The 22,343-nt window shown below is 41.4% G+C and overlaps 1 protein-coding gene across 4 annotated transcripts in view; it reads left to right on the forward strand.

The window, feature by feature from the left end:
* The window catches only part of TEAD1 (TEA domain transcription factor 1), a 146,168-nt gene that overhangs the window by 41,383 nt on the left and 82,442 nt on the right, over window positions 1-22,343 (forward strand). For 3 of the 4 annotated variants that reach the window (XM_088525821.1, XM_088525822.1, XM_088525823.1), the window contains one exon: window positions 11,846-12,099. In XM_088525821.1, the coding sequence (XP_088381947.1) occupies window positions 11,952-12,099 (148 nt within the window). In that variant the 5' untranslated portion in view covers window positions 11,846-11,951. Of the gene's footprint in view, window positions 1-11,845; window positions 12,100-22,343 lie in introns of those variants that run through there. The other variant, XM_088525824.1, reaches the window with a different exon arrangement.

The following is a 22,343-nucleotide window of genomic DNA, read 5'->3' on the forward strand; positions in this document are numbered from 1 at the left end:
CTGCAGTGCCTTCTAAAAAGCTTATCTGGCCCTCTCTTATTTCCCTCTCTCACTGCACATGGGACAGGGCTGGATGTTAGTCCCAGCTGTGGTAGAGCAGAAAGAAGTGAAAATCCCCAGCACAGACCACCTTGCTGGATAGGCTTGGCCTGAGCAGTGCTTTCCAAGAAATAGCACCAGCTTCAGTGGCTGTGCTGAGCGAGAGGTGCCTCAGCCAGGGAGCACTCACGGTGGGCAAGCTCGGCCCTCTGTTTCCTTTCAGCCCCCTCGTGAGGCCAGGGCAATCCTGGTCCTGCCGCCCCAGGCTGGCCAGTGGGAATGCAGCCTCTGCAGGACGGCCCGTGGAGAAAGGCACGTGGGTCTGTCCCAGACGCTGAAAACAGCAGCGAGGTTTGGGACGCACAAGCAGCTCTTCAGGCAGGGAGAGAGACAGGTGATGATTGCCTGCAAATCTGTGAATGCTAAGTGGAGGGGAGGAAGGAGTGCTGTGGGAGATAGGACAGCGGGCTGTGAAATCAGGATTTCTGTTGAATTTGAGTTCTTCAGACTCCAGTATAATTATGAGCTTTAGGCGCCAGACTTGGGCTTGCTGTTAGGGTTTTTATATGCATTTTGTTTTCTGTTGGCTGGACTATGCCATCTCTTCTGTAACTCTCGTCAGCGTCCAGTGAATTCACAACCCTAATGGTTGCCAGCAAAGTTATTTTTGTGGAAAATTGACACCTTCTGAAGCAGGATTAAACTCCAGTGAACAAGGAGTTGAAATAGACTGGAAGCATAAGTCAGAGCTTAAGGCAAAAATTGCTTCCTCAACAGGCAATAACTACAAAATGATTGTATTTGGTTTTGAAAGTGCCTTAGTTGGTCATTGTAGGTTTTACTTAGTATTTAGCAATTAAAGATTGCCACAGTGTGGGATTGTTCCCGTCTCTCAGCAAGAGGGTGTTTTCTGCTCCCTTGTAGGAGATGCAAGTCCTGGTGTATAAAAACATTAATGTTTTTACGGAGATTAGTTTGAGATGTCAGTAGTAAGTTTTCCTTTATGGACAAAATGCAGGCTATAGATCTGGCATTATCAGTACAAGACAGTCATACTGCGAAGTAAAGCTGATCCCAGCATATTCACCACCTGTGGAAGAGTAGGCGTTGGAGGGAAGTGTGAAATGGAAGAAGCTGGAGTGTAGAAGCACTGTATTAGTCATGCTCACTCCCCTACATTGGAGGCTTCCTTTGTAGTATATAGATAAACAATGCAGACTTAAAATTTAATTTGGCAGGTAATTTGCCCATAACACTAGTACTAGCAGTTGGAAAACAAAAACAGTTAATGTATTTATGTTTGACTGCTGCTGCACTTGGAAACAAAATTGTTAATTTGATTTTTTGCTATACACAAATACATTAGGTGAGGTTTCTAGTATTGGCTTGTGATGAGGACAAGCCACTGAACATGCTGTGACTAGTCAACATGGATCCCAACTCCTATGTGATCTCACATGTTGGTTTCTGTCACTTTAGTTACTGGAAGTCAGAATAGGGCTAGAAACCTGGGGTTAAACCCCAGTCTAATAAAAACTGTGGTGCTGTGGGTTCACCCCTTCAGTTTTTGTCTTGTGTGGATTCTGTGTCCTATCACCAGAACACCACAGCATCCCCAAAATAAGCCTCCCGGTGCTGTCACTCCTCTACTTCCAGGCCTCTCCAGGACTCATAGGCAGGGGCTTATTCCAGTCAAAACAATTGCTCATGGAGATAGGAGAGCTTTGTGAAACTTGGTCTCATTATTTTGTATCTACAAAATGGCTCTGTGTTGGCAGGATTAGAGTCCAGGGCTGTGGCTCAATAGTGGCACTGAAAAAAACTGTTTTCCCTTGATTCCGCCTGGTATCAGATCAGCTTGTTTAGATGAATATGAGGCATTTGCAATGTCCTTGTGCTCTAAAGGTAGGATCCAAGTAGCTGCTTTAAAGAGTTATGGAAGATGTTGGCAGAGTTTCTTAATTTGTAAAATGACTTTGAACTAAAATTTCACTCTTTCAGGGTCTACATATGTCTGAGAAAATACAAGTGTGCGTGTGTGCATTGCCCTATCATGAAGGAGTGGCTGCATGACAGCTCCGAAGCAGAGAGCAGGTAGACTGGAGGGATAAAAGCTGCTAGCTGCTGAATCTCAGGGGCATGTTTGACCCATTGGATGTTGCAGTTATTAATTGCAAAACTTGCCATTCTTCTACTGGGTATAGGGAAAGGGTTAATCCTGTGGCTATTTCTTGTTTAAACAAACGCACCTGAGTAAATGAACGAACCTTTTACTTTACTGTGTCTTTTTTGTACCTTTTTAACAGAATACTTAAATCATTATATAAAATATTTTTTATATAGACGAAAGTTTTATGTTACATATGAACTAGTTGGATGCCGGACCACCCTTCAAATAGCGCTGGTTTTCCCTTTCCTGACTGAACTTACATAAAGTTGTTCAAGCAGGTGGTTTTCTGTCCCTTTTCCCACCTCACTCAAAGCTGTTAGAATGAACACTCATGTTTTTGCAGCCATTGTGGAAAATAACTTTTCATCCTGAAAACATTTTTTAAAGAGAAAAAGAAATTTAAGATTGCAGTAGAAAACCAGTTAGTCATTTGAGAGGAATAAAATAGCATAGTTAGGAGCCTGAAGGATTGAAGGTGGTTTCTAAAGTGCATGTGACATGGGGACCACCAGAAAATTAGGGATGCTAAGGGAATTGGGCAAACAGATGGTTTCAGGGCCATGTCTAGACAGAGCAACTTGTTGCTAGGTCTGTCATAGGTATGAGCAAAAGATCATATGTGGTCCCAGCAGGAAGCTAGTAACACGCAAGAGATCAAGGTCTTACCTAATTCTAATACTTATAATATGTGGTATGTGGTATTAATAGTTGCAGTTTGGCTTTGGGGGTAAAAATTACCTAGTCATGCTCAGGGATGCTGTGGGAAGGCAGTTGCAGCAAAATACAAAGAGGAGATTGTCCATTTGCACATATGAAAACCATTGACTGCGTTTACATAATTCACATACTTCCAGGTAGATGAGACTGAAATAGTGGAAAAAGCACCATTAAATACCCATGATGGCTGGCAGCAAAAAAGGCATCCAGGTCATTTGTGTCTGTCCCCAGGTCCAGACTGGAAAATGATATGTATCGAGGCACTGGGAGAGGTGAACACCCATCTGAGCTGAAGGAATGCCAGGGCCTAATTTCCCGTTGCTGTTGGAACGTAATTGTGAATTAGTGGAGTCCCTTGGAAGGCACTGTGCCTCGTGAAGATGCAAACCCTGCTGGGCCTCCATTAGGTGACAGACATTAAGGCGTTGGAGAGATACATTTGTTAAATTTAAGCAAGAATTGCATCTATTTTTGTTGCCTTTTTTCCAGTCTTGTTGCTAAAAAGCCCATTTTCCTAATGGATACATATTCTAGTTTTTATTTTCTGTTTAGACGTATTTAGTGTTGGCAGCAAGACAAATTGGAGCGAACTGACAAATGCGGGCGCCACATGCGTGCCCAAGCAATGCCGTGCCTGCAGGCTTCATCCTCAGGGACCTCTCCTGTCCTGTGGCCTCTGCTTACAGGTCTCCAGTCTGGGAAGAGTGGTTTTTTTTTTGTTTTGTTGTGTTTTTCCACCGATCAGCAGCAAGTTGGTAATTTTGGTGCTGAAGACTTGACTTACCTTCCAGCAGGCACAAGTCACTTGGCCTGTCCTGCAATTATAATTCTCCTGGGCAAGGGCAGACCCCCGCATGACAGTGCACCCTGCTAAAAGCTGGATAATCAGTGAAAGGGTGAAATGTTAAGAATCCGCACTTCACAAAATAGCAGGTCTTGCCCTAGAAGAGTCGCAGCTGGAATACAGCTGGGCTAAACACGATCCGGTGTTATGCTGGTAAGAGATGTTTTTGTTGCCATCCATAAATGATCCTTTCAGATAGTGCTAGGTACGTATCCCGCTGCCGCTGCAGCAAGCAGCAGCTGGGTTGTTGTGCAGTCACCTTCTGCAGTTGCAGGAAGAATGGTTTCTCCTGAGAGCTGCTAAATATTTTATCCTTCCTTTGCTGTATGTTGGTAATGAGGAAAAGCAAGTCAAACATGATGTTCCGTATTCTTCATGCTACCAAGTGCCAAGTCATATTTAGAATCATCTTTGTTAGTTACTACCACAGTGCAGAATTTGAGCTGGGTTAGATCCCAGGAACAGCCTAATAATTGAAAGCAGCTGGGAGTAAATGAGTGCTACACCTAGGACAAACGTGGCCACTTCAGCATCCCGTGCGGAAGGAATTGTTTCTCAGGCAGTTGTGACCTTAATGGGCTAGGGATTCACAACTGATATGTTAAGATTCACCTATCTGGTGATAAGGTGGTAACTGGTGCAGATCATGTACCCTAAGGAATGGGTAGCCCCTAAAAAGCACTTTGCACGCTGCTCTGGGTGCCAGCTTCAAATTTTGGATGGTTTGAAGCTGACAGTGTTTGCAGAAGGTGTTCTGGCAAGCCAACAAAACTCTGACAATGCCATAGATTTGCAGGCAGTTGCAATCAGAATCTATTTGGTTCCTCACTCAAAAGAAGAGCCCTTTGAAATAATTTTAGTAATCTGTGTGTAATTAAAACTAATGGAAAAGAAAAATGGCTTGGAGTCATTGACTCCATCATCATCCTTACAATAGTAATTACTTCTTAAGAATATAGTTTTTGGGACAAAAATATATAGGTCATCAGCGGTGATATGAAGTATTCTTCTTAGTTGCATAAAGAGTGCAGAGAGAGGAAAGTCATTTGCAAAGGGAAAATTCCCCTATATCAGCCTAATCTTTGCTGAGTAATCTGTTTCAATAAGTACAAAGTGACCAAGTTGAGGGAAGTGTATAGTTTCTTTTTAAAAACAGTTCATATAATCCTAATTTCGTATTCAGACCTAGGTGTTACTTACTGTTGCAGATCTAACTAATGTTTGGTTCAGTAGTTTCCTCATAGTTCATATATATTTTCATGGAACAAAAGTATATTTTTAAGTGAGTGGAATAGAGAGTTGCATTTGAAGGAAAACATCATTTTATCAGTGTTATGTATTTGGGATATTTTGTACCCTGGCTTGCCACTGTCTGCCTTGCCTCTACGATTATGCACAGTTTACGTGCTCTAGGTGAAGGGAAGAAAGTCCTTCCTCAGTTCACCCACTGCATATTGACCCCCATCCGAAAAACCATCCTGCTGCTTCTCACAGCTGCTCTATAGCTCTAGATGAACCTTCATGTCATTCCTCCACCGATCTCAAAGAAAAATCTGAAGCAAGCAGCTTGCAGGCTGTGCATAAGCTGATTTCAGAGCAAGAAAAACCCAGTAAAGTAAAACTAGTCAGACTTGTTCAGTTCTCATGAGATTAATGTGTATGATAGCAAGCATATGGAAGCATCATTGTGTGCAACTATTTGATGGCCAAAATTGCACAGCGTCAGAATTTCTCCCTGAAGTGCTCATGCATTCAGAGAAAAAACTCTTTTTATTTCATTTCAATGGCAAAAATGAATGGCTGAATTAGTCTGGCTGAGTTGTAAAGGAATACTTTATCCTAGAAACGGTCATCGTCTCTCTCCTGGTGCTCTATCTTCTTAGAGGGAATAATTGCTGATAAGTGAAACTTTTACAAAAATGCAATAAAGTCATTATAAGTTAATGATTTCACCCTTGGAAGCTCTGTAAATGATTTACATTTTTATTCTTAGTACAATTTTATATCCCTTCCTCATAAAACTAAATTATATGAAAAATTGCTTAAATATTTCTCACCAAAATTTTCCTGAAAGTAATGTTATTTGAGCTCCTCAAAGAACTTAAAAAAAATCCATAAATGGCTGGATATTGCAGCTACAAAATCTGCAGTATGAATCTTGTTTCTTTTTAAATAAGAGGATTTTTTTTTCAAAAAAAAAAAGAAAAGAAAAAAGAAAAAGCTTGAGCCTATTGCTTGTGAGTTGTCCAAATATTGCAGAGATGCATTAACTGGCATTATAGATGCCTTAGCTTGTTTTTTATTGGAAAAACTGGAATTTTGTACAAAACCCCCCTTTCAATATCTAGCTGCTTTAGCTAAGCTCTCGCTGCCACACACTGCTTGGTTTGTTAGGAGAAGGCTCCTACCTGGCATTTTCCGAGTGCTGCTTCTCAGTGAGTCAGGAGTTCTCCGTGCGCCTTGGACACGTCATGACTTTTCTCCAGCTGTGTTTCCTCAGTCAGTAATACCTTGACCCATCATGGAGATGTACAGATGAATTTTTTACTGATAGCAACAGTAGTACTAGTTTTGTTGTCATTGAAGGCTAAACAGACACCTGTTAGGAGAAACATAATATCTTAGGAAAATCAAACTTTCCACTCATTCATACTTATTATAATTGGCCCCGAGAGAGGTTGAGAAAGCTGGATGCGATCTGGGTGATCGACGGCTCCGTGGAGCTCAGGAAGGAGAGTGAGGCAGCCAAGCACCAGGCATCGTGGTATTCTGGTCTCCAAGCTCCCTTGGGGCACAGCAGAAGGATGGCAAGCCTCTTCTTCCCAGCCCTCAACGTCTGCTCTCCCTTCTCCTTCTGCGCATCTGAACGTACACACATGGCTTCTGCCAGGGATGTTTGGGCATCAAACCACCCAGCAGGCACGTGAGGAAAAAACATCAAGAAGGGGAAACAGCTCCTCAAGCATCAGATGTAGGAAGACTGGTTTTAAGAAGCCTGATTTCCTGTTGGCGTCTGCCATGATTGACTGCATGTGCCCGCTGAAGCTGCCTTGTCACTGGGATGCTTGGGTAACTGCATTATCCTATGTCTGGTGGAGTGTATGCTCCGACTGCAGGTTTTCCCTCCGTAGGCGCCTTTTATGCTCTCTTTGCTCTTTGGCTGCTGAGTTTCATGACACCCCCTAGTCCATCCCCCTGCCTCAAACAGGGCTACGTGTGAGCACGTCATTCCCAAGATGTTTGTGTCACGAGCTCCACACACGCAGGTAGCAGTGCGGTTCCCTGACATCTCTGACCAATCCATTCGCATTCTAAGTAGGGACAGAACATTCTTCCAAATACCTAACCTACATTTTTTCTTGGTGCAACCTAAATTCTTTACTACTTATTCTATTCTCTTAGAAATGGCAGAGTTTCTTCTCTGCTTCTTTGCAGTTACCTTTTTCTTATTTGAAATTGATTATCACCTCATATCAGTCTTCTCTAAATCTAAACAAACACAATTTCTTTCCTGGTACGTCATGTTTTCTAGATCTTACAACTTTCTTCCTCTGGATTCTCTCCAAGACTTCTTTCCTGAAGTGTTGGTGCTTCAGCTATGCATTTACATCTCTGAACAAAGCAGAAGGAAAATCCCATGGGCCTGTAACTTTTCAAATCTTGAGAAAAAAGTTGCCATCTGCAAATTTAGAATTGGTTGGTTTTCACTCATCTGCTCGTTATTATCTTGATATTTATAAAAAGCTTGTTGGATTCCTGGTCCCATTGTTTTTCCAGAATTGTAGTTAAGATGAAGTTGTTCACAAACTAAAAATAAGACATATTCTAAAAAGCATAATTAACCATTTCAACTCTTAAAATCCTTTACCTCAAGAATTAAGAACTTTCTCAAAGATCCGTTTTAATGCCAAGAATATTGAGCTAGTTACAGTAATTATTTGCTAGTGCATAGCTACTCTGCTGCTTTCTAACATGAAAATTCTTAAAGGTGCCATTGCAAGTTATCTCAAAAATATTTGAGTTTGATCTCCTTCAAGAGGGCAGAATTCAGAAAACTGGACAGAAATGATCCTTTTTTTGGCAGAAATCTCTCAGAAACAGTGTATGTTTTTAATCTTTCCAGTGTCCCTGTATCAGTATCTGCAGAGTATTAAAGTATTAAACCTTTTCTAGTTTATATATTTTATATATAAATATATGTGTAAAATATATATTATATATAAACATACCCCAGTGAAAGCAGCATTCAGCACCTGTACACTGAAATTCAAGAAAGCAGATTATTTAAACACACAGAAAAGAAGTTGAACTTTTGCAGAATGTTGTAAGGTTCAGATCTGAAGACTCTTGAAAGACAGTATTTGCATGTTAGTTCATAATACAACTATGGAAGGATATGAAACATATCTGGGCCTTAAATCTGCACTTGTCCTACATGCCTGTGAAGACTGTTGATCTCAGTTGTTGGTCTGTGAGCAGCAACTTTCTGGGCAAGTTCAGGTTTGCCTCGCTTGTAAAGCGAAAGCTAAGATAATGCTTTATTCACACAAAGACAAAATTCTCTTGATAAGATGTTCCAAGCTGCCATTTGGTTTTGATTAAATTCATTGGTTTTGATCAGCTCTGACAAAAACTATCCTTGTTTTTCTAAGTTTTTAAAGTAACTTCTTAACCAAGGAAACATAATGAAAATAAGTAATTTTTTCTGTACCTCATTAAGCTGCGTTGGATGAATGTTCTCTATAAAACTTATTTATAAAACTCAGTATTGCCCCTAATGGTTTCTTCATTGCTAAATGGAAAATATCCTGTTGTTTGAGGGAAGGATATCTCTGTTGTGCATGGGGTCTTCATGGATATATATGTGAACACCCACTACACTAAATATTTACTCAATAGGAGAGCATAGAAAGCAATTGTAATAAAGATATGGTCGGTTTGTAAATGAAAGAATACGTGCATAGAGAGGTGTCTTGAGATATGTAAGAGGGAGAGGCTGGTGTTAAAAGGAAAGGTCTTTTAAAGAGATCTCTTAAACTGCAGTAGCATGCTTTAAACAATCCTAGAAGGTACAAAGAGGTCGGCTAAAATCTGTTTTTATGTGTTTTCTGAGCAGTATTGAGTTTTAATATTTATTAACACAGGGTGCAGGGATGAAATTGGTTCTGTAAATCATCTATTCAGCTATTATGGAACCCTACAACTTCATGTGTGCAAGTGCATCTTCTCTACCACCTTTTTTTTTTAAAATTGGCTTCAAGAATTTAACTCTTTCTCCACCACAAGTTGATATTTTAAGATTTGAAGTTTGTAAATATAGGGAGGACATTTTTTAAATTTAAACTGGGCTGGAAGTCCAGATACTTCAGATGAGGTTTATAGCCCATCAGAAATGTGCAGCACAGCTCAGCTATTGACAGCTTGTAGTATTTTTGATAATCACGTCGACCTCCGGCATAACGGCTCTGAAATATTTCATCACAGCTGGGTCCTTAGAATTCAAGCTAAGGACAAAGTGGAATTGCCTTTTGATACATAGAGCTGAGCTGGAAGTGATTAACTGAGTAGCTCATTATATTCCTGAAAGAAGAGGAAGCCATTTAGTGCTTGTAATACCACTGTTGTATTTTCTTTTATATGCACATTTATTTTGCTCCTTGGTCCTCTGTTGGTTTTTTTTTTTTCCCTAGCAGGTTTCTCCCCTCCTATCACACAGATGTTTTGGAAAAAGTGCATGCTTATCTTGCATTTTAGAGGCAGCTACTACTGCCTCAAAATGATATCCAAGTAGGTAGAAAGGAATAGGAAGGCAGATAGCATAGCACATTAGTGAAAAATCACCAGTAAACACAAGGCAAGATCCAACTTGAATACCAAGTTACATTAATTATTTTAGAGCTTCTCTGTTTTCCTCATGTGCATTGTAATTATTATTTCAGCCTAATGTTGTAATAAGTGTTGCTTTATAGGTCGATAATAAGACTTGGGGCTATGACTCCAGCACATTTTGTAAGCAGAGCATGGGCTGGGCTGGGCTGGAAAGATCCCTATGGCTGAGCTGTATGTTGCAGAAAGCGGTGCCTGGGCTCGGGGAGGTGAATGGTTTCCTCTCTGGGGCACCTCTGAAGGACTGACCCCGTAAACAATACCGCTCTGTGCTGTCCTCTGCTGAAATGCTCAGCTCTGATCTCCATCATGTGAGACCAATAAAAGCTCCAGTAGTCAATTCTCCCTGCACCGTGGCAGTAAAACCGAAACCCTGCTAATTATCCCAGTCAACATTTAATCACTTCTCGTTTACCTAAAATTCCCCATGTATTTGAAGGCTTAAGTGGAAATGATTATTTTCTTTTAGTTCTTTCCCAGGATTGTAGTGGGTATGTTTTTGTTAAATCTCGAGCACAAGGTTCAAATCTGGTGAGGACTGAATCAAGCCCACCGTCCTTCTGAAAACTATGAAAAAAAAAGGTATTTTGGTATTTTACAACTGTTTACATCTCCTTCTTTATGATGAGACTTTGTAAAAAATTGCATTACCTTTTGGAGTGCTTGGGCTTACAGTAAGCAGTGTATTTAGCCAGACTTCTCACGCACTTAAAATTTGCATGTGGTGCCCTCTGAATCCATCTGCTGCCTCATTATCAGTTATTAAAAGGTGTTCAAGACACTTGATTAGCCTTGAGATTACCAGTGAGCAGGCGCAAGCATTTTAAGCTGTGCTGAAATGTTAGGAGCAATGTGAAATTAAGAAACATGCAAGTAAGGAAAACAAAGTTTTTGAGACTTCCTCTCCCATGTAGCGATGCAAGCTTCTGGAAGTGCTCCACACGTACCCCTAACACGGCACGCGCAGCCTCTGATACACTGAGCTGTCAGGGCTGGGTTATCTCTGGGGATGGCCGAGTTCAGAGGAGGAACTGTGGAAAGAACCTACTCTCTTCTCACCTCGTAGAATAAGTAGGTGATAGTATATAGGAGTTCTGAGGGTTTAGTCCACTAACAGAATTTTTAAGTGTAACTCTTGTATGCACGTTTGAACACTCCCGTCTATTTAGATCGGTTAGAGTCACCGAACTCCTTCTTTTCTCAAAATAAAACTGCATTTTGCCTAGACATGTTGATCCAAATCTGTTCCTGGTGTGATTTCACTGACATCCCAAAGAATTATGCTAGAGATGAATTTGGTCTGGTATGGCAGCTTTTTGGCCTGGAGCAAATCTTTATAGCAGAGTTGTATTTCTCTCAAAAATATAAAAGGAACGCTGACAGCTCTGTAGCTCTGGTGGTGTGAGCAGGTGCAGCTATATTAAATTATTTCTTATTAAATTGATTCAGCAACTTGAAGCTTGTAATTTTTGTTCTGTTATAGTTCTGTGACAAAGACCTTTTAAAACAGACAAAATATATATTTTTTCATAATCCCCTTGGTATTACCATTTTAAAGATTTCAGTTTGTGTGTATCTCAGATTCTGATTGTGCTGTTTATTTGGGTAAGATCTAAAAACTACAGGCTTTTGCAGTTAATCACATTGAGCTGTGTCATCGCTAGTGTAATTCCATTTACTCCACTGACATCTGGATGAATGTGAACAATAGTTTTTGCTTTTGTTTTTAGGTTGAAGTGGTTTTAGGCTCTGGTGGTCACTAATGGTGTAAATTGGTTTATTTCCATTCCAGTTAGTGGAAATATGTTGATTTATCCCCCACCTGAGGACCTGGCTTGTTGTTCTGAAGGTGCCAGTCTTAAGCCAGATGAGAAATCATGTGTTGCAGAGCTTTCCCCAATATTAAGACCCACTGTGACTCTCTGTGAATAATAACTTGATGCTATATGCATTCATATAGTAACACACAGAAAATTAGTGAGAAAGTCCCATTCTGACTACCTTATCCTTACACCTCTGCTGGCCTGGAGTAGACCTGTTATAATCTTTTATTTTTCCTGGGTGCTTCCTATGGTTGCATTATTGTCATTACTGGTCAACTGCTGTTAAGTTAATTTAGAGTCAGAAATAGCCAGAGATGTTTACATCATGTCTTTAATGTCTTTTCGGGTTGTTTGTTTGTTTTGTAGGTTTATTTCCTTTAAGACTCCAGGCTTAGGCTTGGAGACCCCAGCCATCACCATTGAGCCCAGCAGCTGGAGCGGCAGCGAGAGCCCTGCCGAAGATATTGAAAGAATGAGTGATTCTGCAGATAAACCTATTGACAATGACGCAGAAGGTGTCTGGAGCCCTGACATTGAACAGAGCTTTCAGGAGGCTCTAGCTATCTATCCACCGTGTGGGAGGAGGAAAATCATCTTATCAGATGAAGGCAAAATGTATGGTAAGTGGTGCGCATTTAGCCTTTGGAAATAATTGTCCCTGTGAAAGTCATAAAGCCCAATTTGTTTTTAGACAAAATTTCTGGCTCTGATTTTGATAATGTTGGAGCAAATCTTGCAGAAATCTCTGAAGTTGAGGGAGCTCTGCTGGGCAGATGCGTCACGCGGGGCTGGCTACACCAGTACCTTCACAATGGGCACTGGGATACAATGTGCAAGTGCAGAACTGCAGATCCAATGAATGCTGTTATCTGGCTGAATGCGAAGGGTTTCAAATGCGTTGCTACTTCAGTGTAAGAAGTACATTAATGATTTTTATTTATTTTTCAATAAATGGTATATGAGAGGAATGGGAAAATACCACTTGAGTGAGCATGTAACGGAATCTGCAATATGAAATTGCAAAGGGATAAAGTTCTTGTCATGTTCGGGAGTCTGGATGAAAGACGCAAGTTAGAGCTGTGGGTCTTCCCCTTGCCCCCCCTTTCCTTTTCTCAGTGCCAATGGCTGTAAATCAGGTGACGTGCTGCCAGCATCTCGTAAATACACACTCCGTCTGGGAACACAGACACGAGGATATATTATCCCAGAGCATTTTGTTTTTTTCCTTTCTAACTTAACGTCCCTCTCTCACTCCCAAGGCCTGTTGCGCTTTCGTCTTTCCCTGCTTGCCGCCCTCGTGTGAACGGTGCAGACCCCACCGGCCCTGCGTGGCGGGCGGTAGTTGCCGCTGCCGCGGGCCGGAGCTGCTCGGCCGCCCCGAGCACAAGCCGGGCCGCTCGGGCCCCGCGCGGCCGGTGCGAGGCGGCCGGCAGGCGCAGCCCCGCGAGCAGATGGTGCCGCAGCTGCCACCAGCTGTGCCCCCCCGCGCCCCCGCATGAGGTAATGGAAACGGGGCCGGCCGTGGCGGGGGGAGCCGCGCGCGGCCTGGCCCGCGCAAGCAGCAGGCCCGAGCGCCGCGCCTGGGCCCAGCTGCCATGTGACCCCGCGGCCCAGCGCTGCGCAGCGCGGCGGGCGAGGGAGGGAGCTGCCGGGAGGCACCTCAGCTGCCGCCCGCGGAAACTTCCTGCTTTCCTGCTTTCTTAATTTTTTTTTCCTTCCCCTCCTTTATTTTTTTCTTCCCCCCTTTCTCTCTCTTCCTGCAGTAGAGAATATAATTTCTCTTGTCCTCTGCTTTCTGCCAACTTCTGTCTCTTTTGATTGTGGGTCACTGCTGTTGTTGTTTTTCCTTGGAAAAGCGGGAAAAACTGTTTAATTAGAGGGTTATGTTATTTTAGGAGGACATAAATGTGTATATACAAACAAGTTTATTGTATATTTAGGGTTGAGAGCTATACTTTCATTTGAACAGCCTGAGCGGCTAAAATAAGGTTTGATTGCCTTTTTTTTTTTTTTTTTTTTAATCGGGATCCCTACATCTACAGTAGATCACTCCTGAAATCTAGTTTCTGATATTTTAAAGCATTGTTTGAGATATTGTGTAAATGAAATTAGCTTATTTTTTCCATGAAAGGTTTTCATTGTGACAATCACTTATTTTAAACAGTTCTCTAATCCTGAATGTTAACATTTGTTGATATACATATGCAAAAACCGTTTACACAGATCAATTCCCAATTAATACTTCTACTTAATAATACTGTACACATGTAGGTGTATATGATAATAATGTGTATCCTAAAACAAACATTGGTAGTTTTTAATCAAAAATGAGTTGTGCCTCTTATGGTGACAGCTCGACTTAGTGTTGCCTTGATTATGAAGAAGAAATGTGTTAGGAAGTGCAGAATCCTATACTAGCAGAATTTACACCCTGACTTTATAGTGGATGAACTCATGTTTTCATTCTTCAAGCTGAGTAACTGCTTTGTAGTGTTTGAGGATTTATTGAAACCATGCTAGGTTTCTGAGGACTTTATAATAGAGTCTTATGGCCCTGAGAGCATAATTGTTCTCCAAGGATTTTGAAATCAAAACAGTGTAAGTGTTTTAGATTCTGTGTGGCATAATGAAAATAATTTAATGCCTTTTAGTGGCATACCAAGTTTATTTCACTTACAAGAGAGACATTGCAATATCTCTAAGCGTCCATAGTGTAGGGGGATATTGTAATGTGTCAGTAATTCATGCGCCATGTAAGACAAAAGGTCAAGAGAGCAGCATTTCATTTTCTGACTGGAATTAGCTTTAGATATAAGCACTAGAACAAATATGATCTTTACAGGAGCAAATATAATGATCAGTCTGGGTGGATTAAGTTAAGCAGTGGTACTTTTTTATTTTTTTGAGAAAGACTTTGAGAAGGGCAGAGATTTTGCTCGAAGAAACATTTTAAGTCTCTGCCTTTGATTTAATGAGAACTTTGCAGTGTTTGTGTACGCCGCAGCCAGCATTTCTTCACTGCTCCTCGTGGCGATCCACAGTGATCCTTTGAAGTGACATCTCCAAAGCTGGCTGCGTTTGGCTGGTGTGACTCTCCACTTGGAGGGACTTTGAGGATTGTCTAAGCTGGAGGGGGCTCCTTCGAATTGCCAAGGCATCCAGGGGCAGGAGGGATGGTGGCGTGTGGGGCAGGCAGTGCTGAGGGCCAGGGCAGAGCCACCCTGGTGGTGCTGGCGATGTCTCAGCCTCAGTTCTTCCCCTGCAGCTGCGCTCTGCTGTGTGGGACTGGAAGGGCATGGGGCTCTTCCTCCCCTTCCCTTCTCAGAAAAGCACCGTAGTGCAGCAGGGGAGAAGGAAAGCAGCTTTCTGATGGAGGGATGACTGGCCTGCATGCAGGGGGCACGTGGGGCATCCTGGCTGTGTGTGGCCTCGGGCACTTGACCCTCCCAGCAGTGCTGATGGCCCATGGGCAAAGTGGGGCTATGAGGCAGTTGTGTCCCGTGTGAGGCTGACACCAGCACAGGAACACAGCTCCTGAAGAAGAGCCAGCAGGGAGGAAGAAAAAAATAATCTGTGTTTTGAAATTTATAGAAAGTAATTGGGTAAAAAACAAAGATCTTCATTTGGTTCAAAGGGTCAAATTCCAGAAATCTTGATTTGGGAATTCTTGAGAAAAAGGGATTTTGAAGTGAAGCCAAATCACTATAAGTGATAAGGTTTCTGCAGGAAAGCAGTGCCAAGTATTCTTTTTTTTTTCCCCACGAAGTACGCATGTGCATGTGTGGCTATGAGAGTCTTTGGGTCTTGGCAATACTGCTACTACTGCAGTATTGCCAAGCAGTAAAAATAAATAAATAAATATGAAAGCTTGCACCAGAATAGAGATGCTCATCCATAAACTGATGCTCTGCTTCTTTGGGGAAGCAACTGAGGAAAGGCCAAGCAAGGGACAATCCATTCTTAGATCCATCTTTCATATGTTTAACAAGGTATTAGCAAGATTTTCTTTTTGTGTATTACGCTATTAAAAAAAAAAAGATAAAATGGAGATATAACGCACAAATATGAAGTGGGCCACCCTATAATTTAATTCACCTCGCAGAGATCAGTTATGGTGACTTTCTCGATTTCTGTTTATCTAGCGTAGAGTAAAACTCCAGCCCATTAGAGGGCATTGGCTGTCCTGTATTTGTCAGTGTCTTACTGCTGATGGTTCAGTTACTTGTAACAATTCCTGTGAACTCACTTATTGGCAAGATATTTGCCTGAGCTTGTCTTTGCTTCTGGAAGCATATTTTGGAAAAAATTGGAAGAATGCAAGCTGCTATGAAATGCAGCCCTGCTTTACCCTGATGTAACACTGAAGGCGCTGGAGTTACCAGAGCAATAGATTTGGCCCCTTGTGTTTCAACTTTCTCCAAAATTTATACCAAATCTAGAACAAGATGTCAAAACAAGTTAAAATTGCCGGTAAGCGTAAAAATGCCTGCAGACTAGTTACCATCAGCATTGCTGACTTAGCTTTAAGGTAGCAAAGATGGCTTTTGCCTTCAAAATAGGAAAACAATTTGATCTTTGATTCTTGATCTTCCAAGTTCTTCAATTATGAATCAAATTAATCATCATGATTTGCATTAACTCAAAACTACAGAACAAAACTGCTTTAAAGGATATTAGTGATTACTTTAAAAGAAAGTTTCACAGCCCATTTAGTTGTGTTATAAAAAATAAATGAGCACTATTTAAAATGGGAAGGTACACAGCAGCTCTTCAGAATGGTTATATGCATTTGTTAGGCATAAAATTTCTTGGCCTAAGTTACTATGATAGTAAAGGGAAAATGGTACTTTTGTCAAAAAAAAAATCTGCTCAGATAGTAAAAGTTTTTGCATGATGAGTAAAAAAGAGTCTTTGTTTCCAAAGCACCTATCTTTTTAGATATTAAAATTCAACTTTGAACTGGTAAATCAGAAAAAAAAATTATATCTGTAAAGCTTATGTGATTCTGTAATCACTAGTACTAGTCTGTATCTTTCTGGGTTGCCATTAGGAAACCAGGTAGCTTTATGAAGAATAAGGTAACATGGTACAAATTATTTTTACTATCCCTTTTAATTTTAAAAGTTCTATGCAAGTTACTGCCTCTATAAAGACATCAGTACCTTATAAAGTTTCCACAGTATTAAATATATTTGAATGCGAATAAGGTATTTGGAGTGATGAAATACCAGATGTGCAGTATCAGGTTGCATGTTTATTCATCTGTTATTGCAATCATTGTATAAAGATACGCTTTTTTTTTGGTCTCTCAGTAACATACACAAAATGCACCAGAGATAGAGCACCTATTATGGAAGTTACTATTTAGGTTAGTGAGATTGTAAACAAATCTGCCTAGAAGCATTCTTGCAATGCTGGGATTGTGCACGGCGTTACGTCACGGTGCTCTGCCTGCATGGAGGGCGGTGAGCCTGTGCTGAGCAATCTGAGCAGGGTGGAGAAAGCGAAGGGCCAAGGAGACAGCATCTGTTTGAAAAGTTACTATTTAAATTACTCAGATTCTGAACATATTTGCCTATAAATATTTTTTTGCAATCTGGTGATGTTCTTGCAACATCACCGTGCTGTGCTTGCAAGAAGGCAGCCTGCATGTGTGAGCTGAGCAGTGGGCACCGCTGTTGTTAGAAATGAAGGATGTCAGGCTAATGTGTAGTCTAGAATTTCTAGAATATGGGAGAACAGAATTTCATTTCTGAGCTTTCAAGAGCAAATTATTAACAGTCTGGGACAAAGTGATAGATTCTTAAATGAAGGAGAATCTTTCTTTCCCCTCTGTTGCAAGCAGCCATTCTCAAGGGAAAGCCTGAGTGGGACTGTAAGAAAGAGCCCTGTGTGATAAGCATATCAGCTCCTACCTGGGGAGCAGGCAGGCAAGAGCAGCCTGTGGGAAGCACCACATCTGCAAATGTGAGTAATGTTGTGCAAGGTCACGCATGGCATGGCAATCATGTACTCCCTTTGGCCATGGCGGGCAGGAGAACGATGTATTCCAGAGGAAATCAGAATAAGGTATACGGGGAGGTTTTGCTGAAGAGAACTTGCACCAAGAAGGGGACCAAGTGCTCTGAAAGTGTTTTGTAGTGTTTTGTATCATTCTCTCTCTCTCTCTCTTTTTTTTTTTAATCCTCTGTGTACCAAATATCTTCTATTCAGACATCTGTTGAGAGGAGGACTTACAGAAAGTTCTTTATAGTCTGTTTATGGGAAGCTCTGTTAAGGTACCTGCCTAGCTGCTACGTAAATTTACTAGTGTTCAGAAGCTACCCTTTTATAGAGGACTATTTACACCACTAGGGTTTGCCTAGAACTAAAAGTGGAAGATACAAGAACAGGTTCAGATCAGGCATTTGACCACTTATGACTCATTTAATGGCTATTTTTATTCAATTGACTATAGTAAGTAAAGTAAGAGGATGTTTTCCCTTTATGAAAATGTTCCTTTAGTAAAACCGTTGTTTAGAAACAACACATATTAGAATGAGAACACTGAAATGAAGTAACCTCACTGGAATATCCATGATACATTTAGGAGATTGTTTAGTATGATTTATATGATTTCATTTTCCTCCCAGAACTGATTTCACAAGCTGAATTTGTGATGCTGTAGTTGCATAGTTTGCAGCCTTAAGAAATAGGGTTGTCACAGCAGGAGGTAGTTGAAACAGCCCTGAGCAGATTGATATAATGTGTTAGAGTTGGTTTCTCAGTATTGAGAGCTCAGGAGAGTTGAAAAGCTGGCATGTAGAAAACATTGTAATACTCATTTATTCCATCTGATTCCTTGAAGAACCCACATCCATCAGGAGCAAGTCAGGTGCTGTATTTCTTGTTCAGACAACCAGGTCAGTCAAATAAGGCCCCCCTCTCAGTTAAGGGTCATGATGGGCTGTTTTATTTGTCTTGATTTTAATGACACCAGTATGAAATTATGGTAGACGTGCCCTCTGTCTTATCAGTTTCAAATACCAGCTGAAATGTCTCTCACAAAGAATCCACTGACTATATCCTCAGTAAGGTTCATATGAGGACAGGGACAGTGAGTTATATTCATGTTAGACACCAGTGCTCTAGGCATCCTTTTGGAAACAGAGGAGGTAAAAATGTAGAAACTATTGATTTAGAAAGAGAGAAACTTGGACAGCACAAATAGCACCTTAAAAGATGAGGTACCTGGAAATAAGTAGTCAAAACTCAGCCCCTCCACCACGAATATGGCTTGCACTAATAACTAGGAGCTACTGGAATAACTGACTTCCAGCAGCTGTTCAAGGGATGTTTGGTGGGACCAGGGGTGATTGGTGAAAGCCACTGCTTCTTCCATGTGGGCAAGGGATTTCACCCAGATGTTGCCGCTCCTGCCCATGGATTTGCTCAGCACAGGTGTGATTACAAACACTGCTACCAGGAACAAGGGACAGCGGGGACACAAAGGCTTTTCACAGCACCTTTGGTCACCTGGGGATATGCTCTCCCAGAGAATAGGTCTTATATTATCCCACCCCATGCCTCCAAGAGCAAGGCTTGCGTGGTTGTTAGAGAGTAAATGCTGTGAGTGTGACGTGATTCTTGCATAATTCCCTGAGGGCTGTGTTATTCAAAATTAATGCGTTTCTTGCCTGTGTCTTGCAGGGATTTCCTCAGAGATGCACACATGACTTCTTTGTGATGCCCTTGAGAAGCTGCAGCCTTATCATTGTATGAATATTTTCCTAACCTACAAACAGTTTGATGTGGGACACTTAGTGTGCGACATCAGAAAGAAACATTTCAGAGTCTCAGTTTCCACATGATTTTAGTCTGACCATATAGCTTAAGGAGTTGGGTGTGTTATTGGATTAACAGTTTACAGACTTTCAGTAGAAGTAATGAGTTGGCTAATATAAGATGCCTCCTTTGAAGCTTTTATTATTATTGTTTTTGTTCTAAGCATACGCAAATTTTTGCATTGGCTGAACAAAGAACGTGGTTTTGCAAGCAAAAATAACATGAATTGGGAGAAGGGGGAGAGAGATGAACATAGATGTGCTAATTCTACGTCCTGAATGCTCTTTCAAACAAAGGCAAGTGACACAGCATGGCTCATTGCAAAAGGCACAACAGTGTGTCCCAAATTCACAAGAAAATTGAAAGCCTGAGAGAGAATTGTGACCCAAGGGAGCTGCTAGGGGTGTCAATCAAACGCCACTAGAATTTTACCTAGAGAGGACTCCAGTACACACTGTAAATAGAAATCATGGTCAGTGCTCGTGATCTCTAGTGTGACAACTCAGTGTCACTGTTGTAACTGTTTAATTACAGCACTCCCACTGCAGCCATCTCCAACTAGGTCAAGCCTCCTGAGGATTTCCCTAGATTCAGGCAGATTTTATTCTTTTATTGGGATCTCCTTGCAATAATTGTGCTTCTAGCTAGAGAGAAATCCAAATATCAGGCTGTTTGGTACCTGCACCATCTTATGGTATTGAGGAACTCTGCACGAATTCTGCCCTGCCTTTGTAGGCGATGCTCTGTGTGCGAGCCGCCAAAACAAATCAGAAGAAAAAGCTGCTCCTTGTTTGCCTGCCCTCCTTGGAAAGACTCGTTGAGGCCCCAAATAAGCCCCAGGTAATGGAATTGGCTTAGGGTGATGAGAAAAGCATCTCCAGCCACTTTGGTTCTGCATCACAGTTTTACCTCTGAACTAATAGGTAACTCCTCTGTCCTGGGTATCCGAGGGGAATAGGAATCTGAACCGTTCCAATCCCACTGGGTAGGGCACAACAGGCTTGTAGTTGTTTGGGGATATTGTTGACAACTTTAGCTAGTAGTAAAATAATGTTCCATAGTAAAAATAGTTTTTGAATCATTTTAACAGATGTCTTTCTGTGATCTGGCAACTTAACCATTTAATTCTTCTTTGAAAAGAATTGCATTTTTATTTCTTCTATTCTTCCTTAGTAAGTTCTTCCTTGGCAATAAATTTTTTAGTACAACTAATGGAGAATGCATGCTGCCAACAGATCTATATATATGTACACGCATATATGTGTGCATACATGTGTGTGTGAATAAAATTTGTTCCCTTTCTGGCCAATTAAAATGTGAATTGGCTCCCAGCTGATAGGATCCCATCCTGTTTTGTTTGGGTGACCGAACTGTGAGAGGGACCTGCAAAAAATATTCTCATCCATGTTCCTGCTGGGTACTTAGGCACATGAGCTACAAAGGCACACACCTGTGTGGTGTAGCTAGATTGTATGGTGTATTTTTTAGCCATGGGACATTTAGTCACCAAAGCCTGTGAAAGTGCTGAGGAAAATTCTGTAAGGGACGGCCCATGGAGGAGCCACGCTTGGACTTTTGCAATCTGCAGGGCAGTGATACAAGACTTATTGGGCCTATACAACAGGGCTGCGGGGGGAGTGTCATTAGCAGATGGGACAGTTCAGAAAACCCTTTGGCCTGGCCTGTCTGCCTCGAAGCCTCTTTTGATCTCTTTGAGCCCACATTTGATAGCGGTTGTCCCGAGTTACAGCCTCCCCCTGACCTCTGCGAGCAGGGAATTCAGACGAGCTAGTGAGCGTGGATCGGCGCCGGCCCCAGGAGCCAGCCGAGTGGTGGTCATGAGGGAAAGAAAGGGAAAGGTGCTTCAGAGCTGGGAACACTGAGCAGAGCTGCGATTAGGTTAAAAAACCAAACCAAAACAAACAAACAAAGTCCCACCAAAAGCCCAAGCCACTTTTGTTAAAATTATGAACTTAGAAGTTTTGCATGCTGTTTTCATTCCAATGAGGAAAAAAGGTATGGAGAGATTAAATAATTTGAGCAATGTCACCAGGAGTTTTATAGAAGAGCTGGGATTTGAGCCCTCTCCCCTTGCCCTGTGCCATCTCTGTTTTAATGAGGTAGGGGCCTCTTTCACGGTTTATCCAGTGCTCCTTGGGGAGCCTGGGGCAACTGTGGCAAAGCCGTGTTTCCTAGACCACTTCCTGTGCACTGCAAGTGCAGGCTGCAGTTTCTTAAAAGTACGATCTCTTAATAACTTGACTGCAGGGTGCTTTGCACCTCTCATAAGGGAATTGGCTAAATGCCATTTTATTATTATTAGACATTTATTTAATATAGTAATTCCTTGAAACCAAGTAAGAAAAGGTACTTGTAGTGCTATATACTGCATGCACATAATGGACAGCTATAAGAACTTTAACTTCTATGTGCAGAAGAGAGAGAGAAAGTGGATGGGAAAGGGAGGCAACATTTAGCCCTATGTTGATCTCCCATGGGATGATGTGAAATGTGTACCTTCCATAGAATAATATAGAGGCTGGTGAAAATAAGATGATTTAATTTATTCATAACATCGTTATTCAAGGAACAGAGAGGTATGTAGTCTTATCCAGAGACGTAATCTAAGAGGTCTTTACTCTGTGCCAAGCTAAAATTCTGCTATTTAATTACTGATTTAGAAAATATCTTGGGCTCAATTTCCTCCTCAGCTACACTGTTATAAATCTAATGGAGTTGTTAAAGATTTATGGCAGTGTAACTGAAGGCAGAATTGGGTCTCTTATGTTTAAAACTTAGTTTGCCACATAAGTAATAATTTCTACTTTCTAGGCAAGAGTTTAAGAATCTTGCAGACCTCTGTTTCTGTAAAAGAAATATGAACTACAGTAATGTGGGTAAGTGATTAATGTTGGAAGGGATGTCTAGGGGCAATCTGAATTGGCTGGTGTGGAAAATCCATGTGCAATTCAGATTTAGGATCTGTTTGCAAATGCCCCATAATTTAAAATGTCAAAAAAAGGGGGGGGTTAGGTTCTCA

This window comes from Tinamus guttatus, unplaced genomic scaffold, assembly GCF_059628265.1.
Source record: "Tinamus guttatus ecotype Peru unplaced genomic scaffold, ASM5962826v1 Tinamus_guttatus_pri_ptg000240l, whole genome shotgun sequence".
In the NCBI taxonomy this organism is placed as follows: Eukaryota; Metazoa; Chordata; class Aves; order Tinamiformes; family Tinamidae; genus Tinamus; species Tinamus guttatus.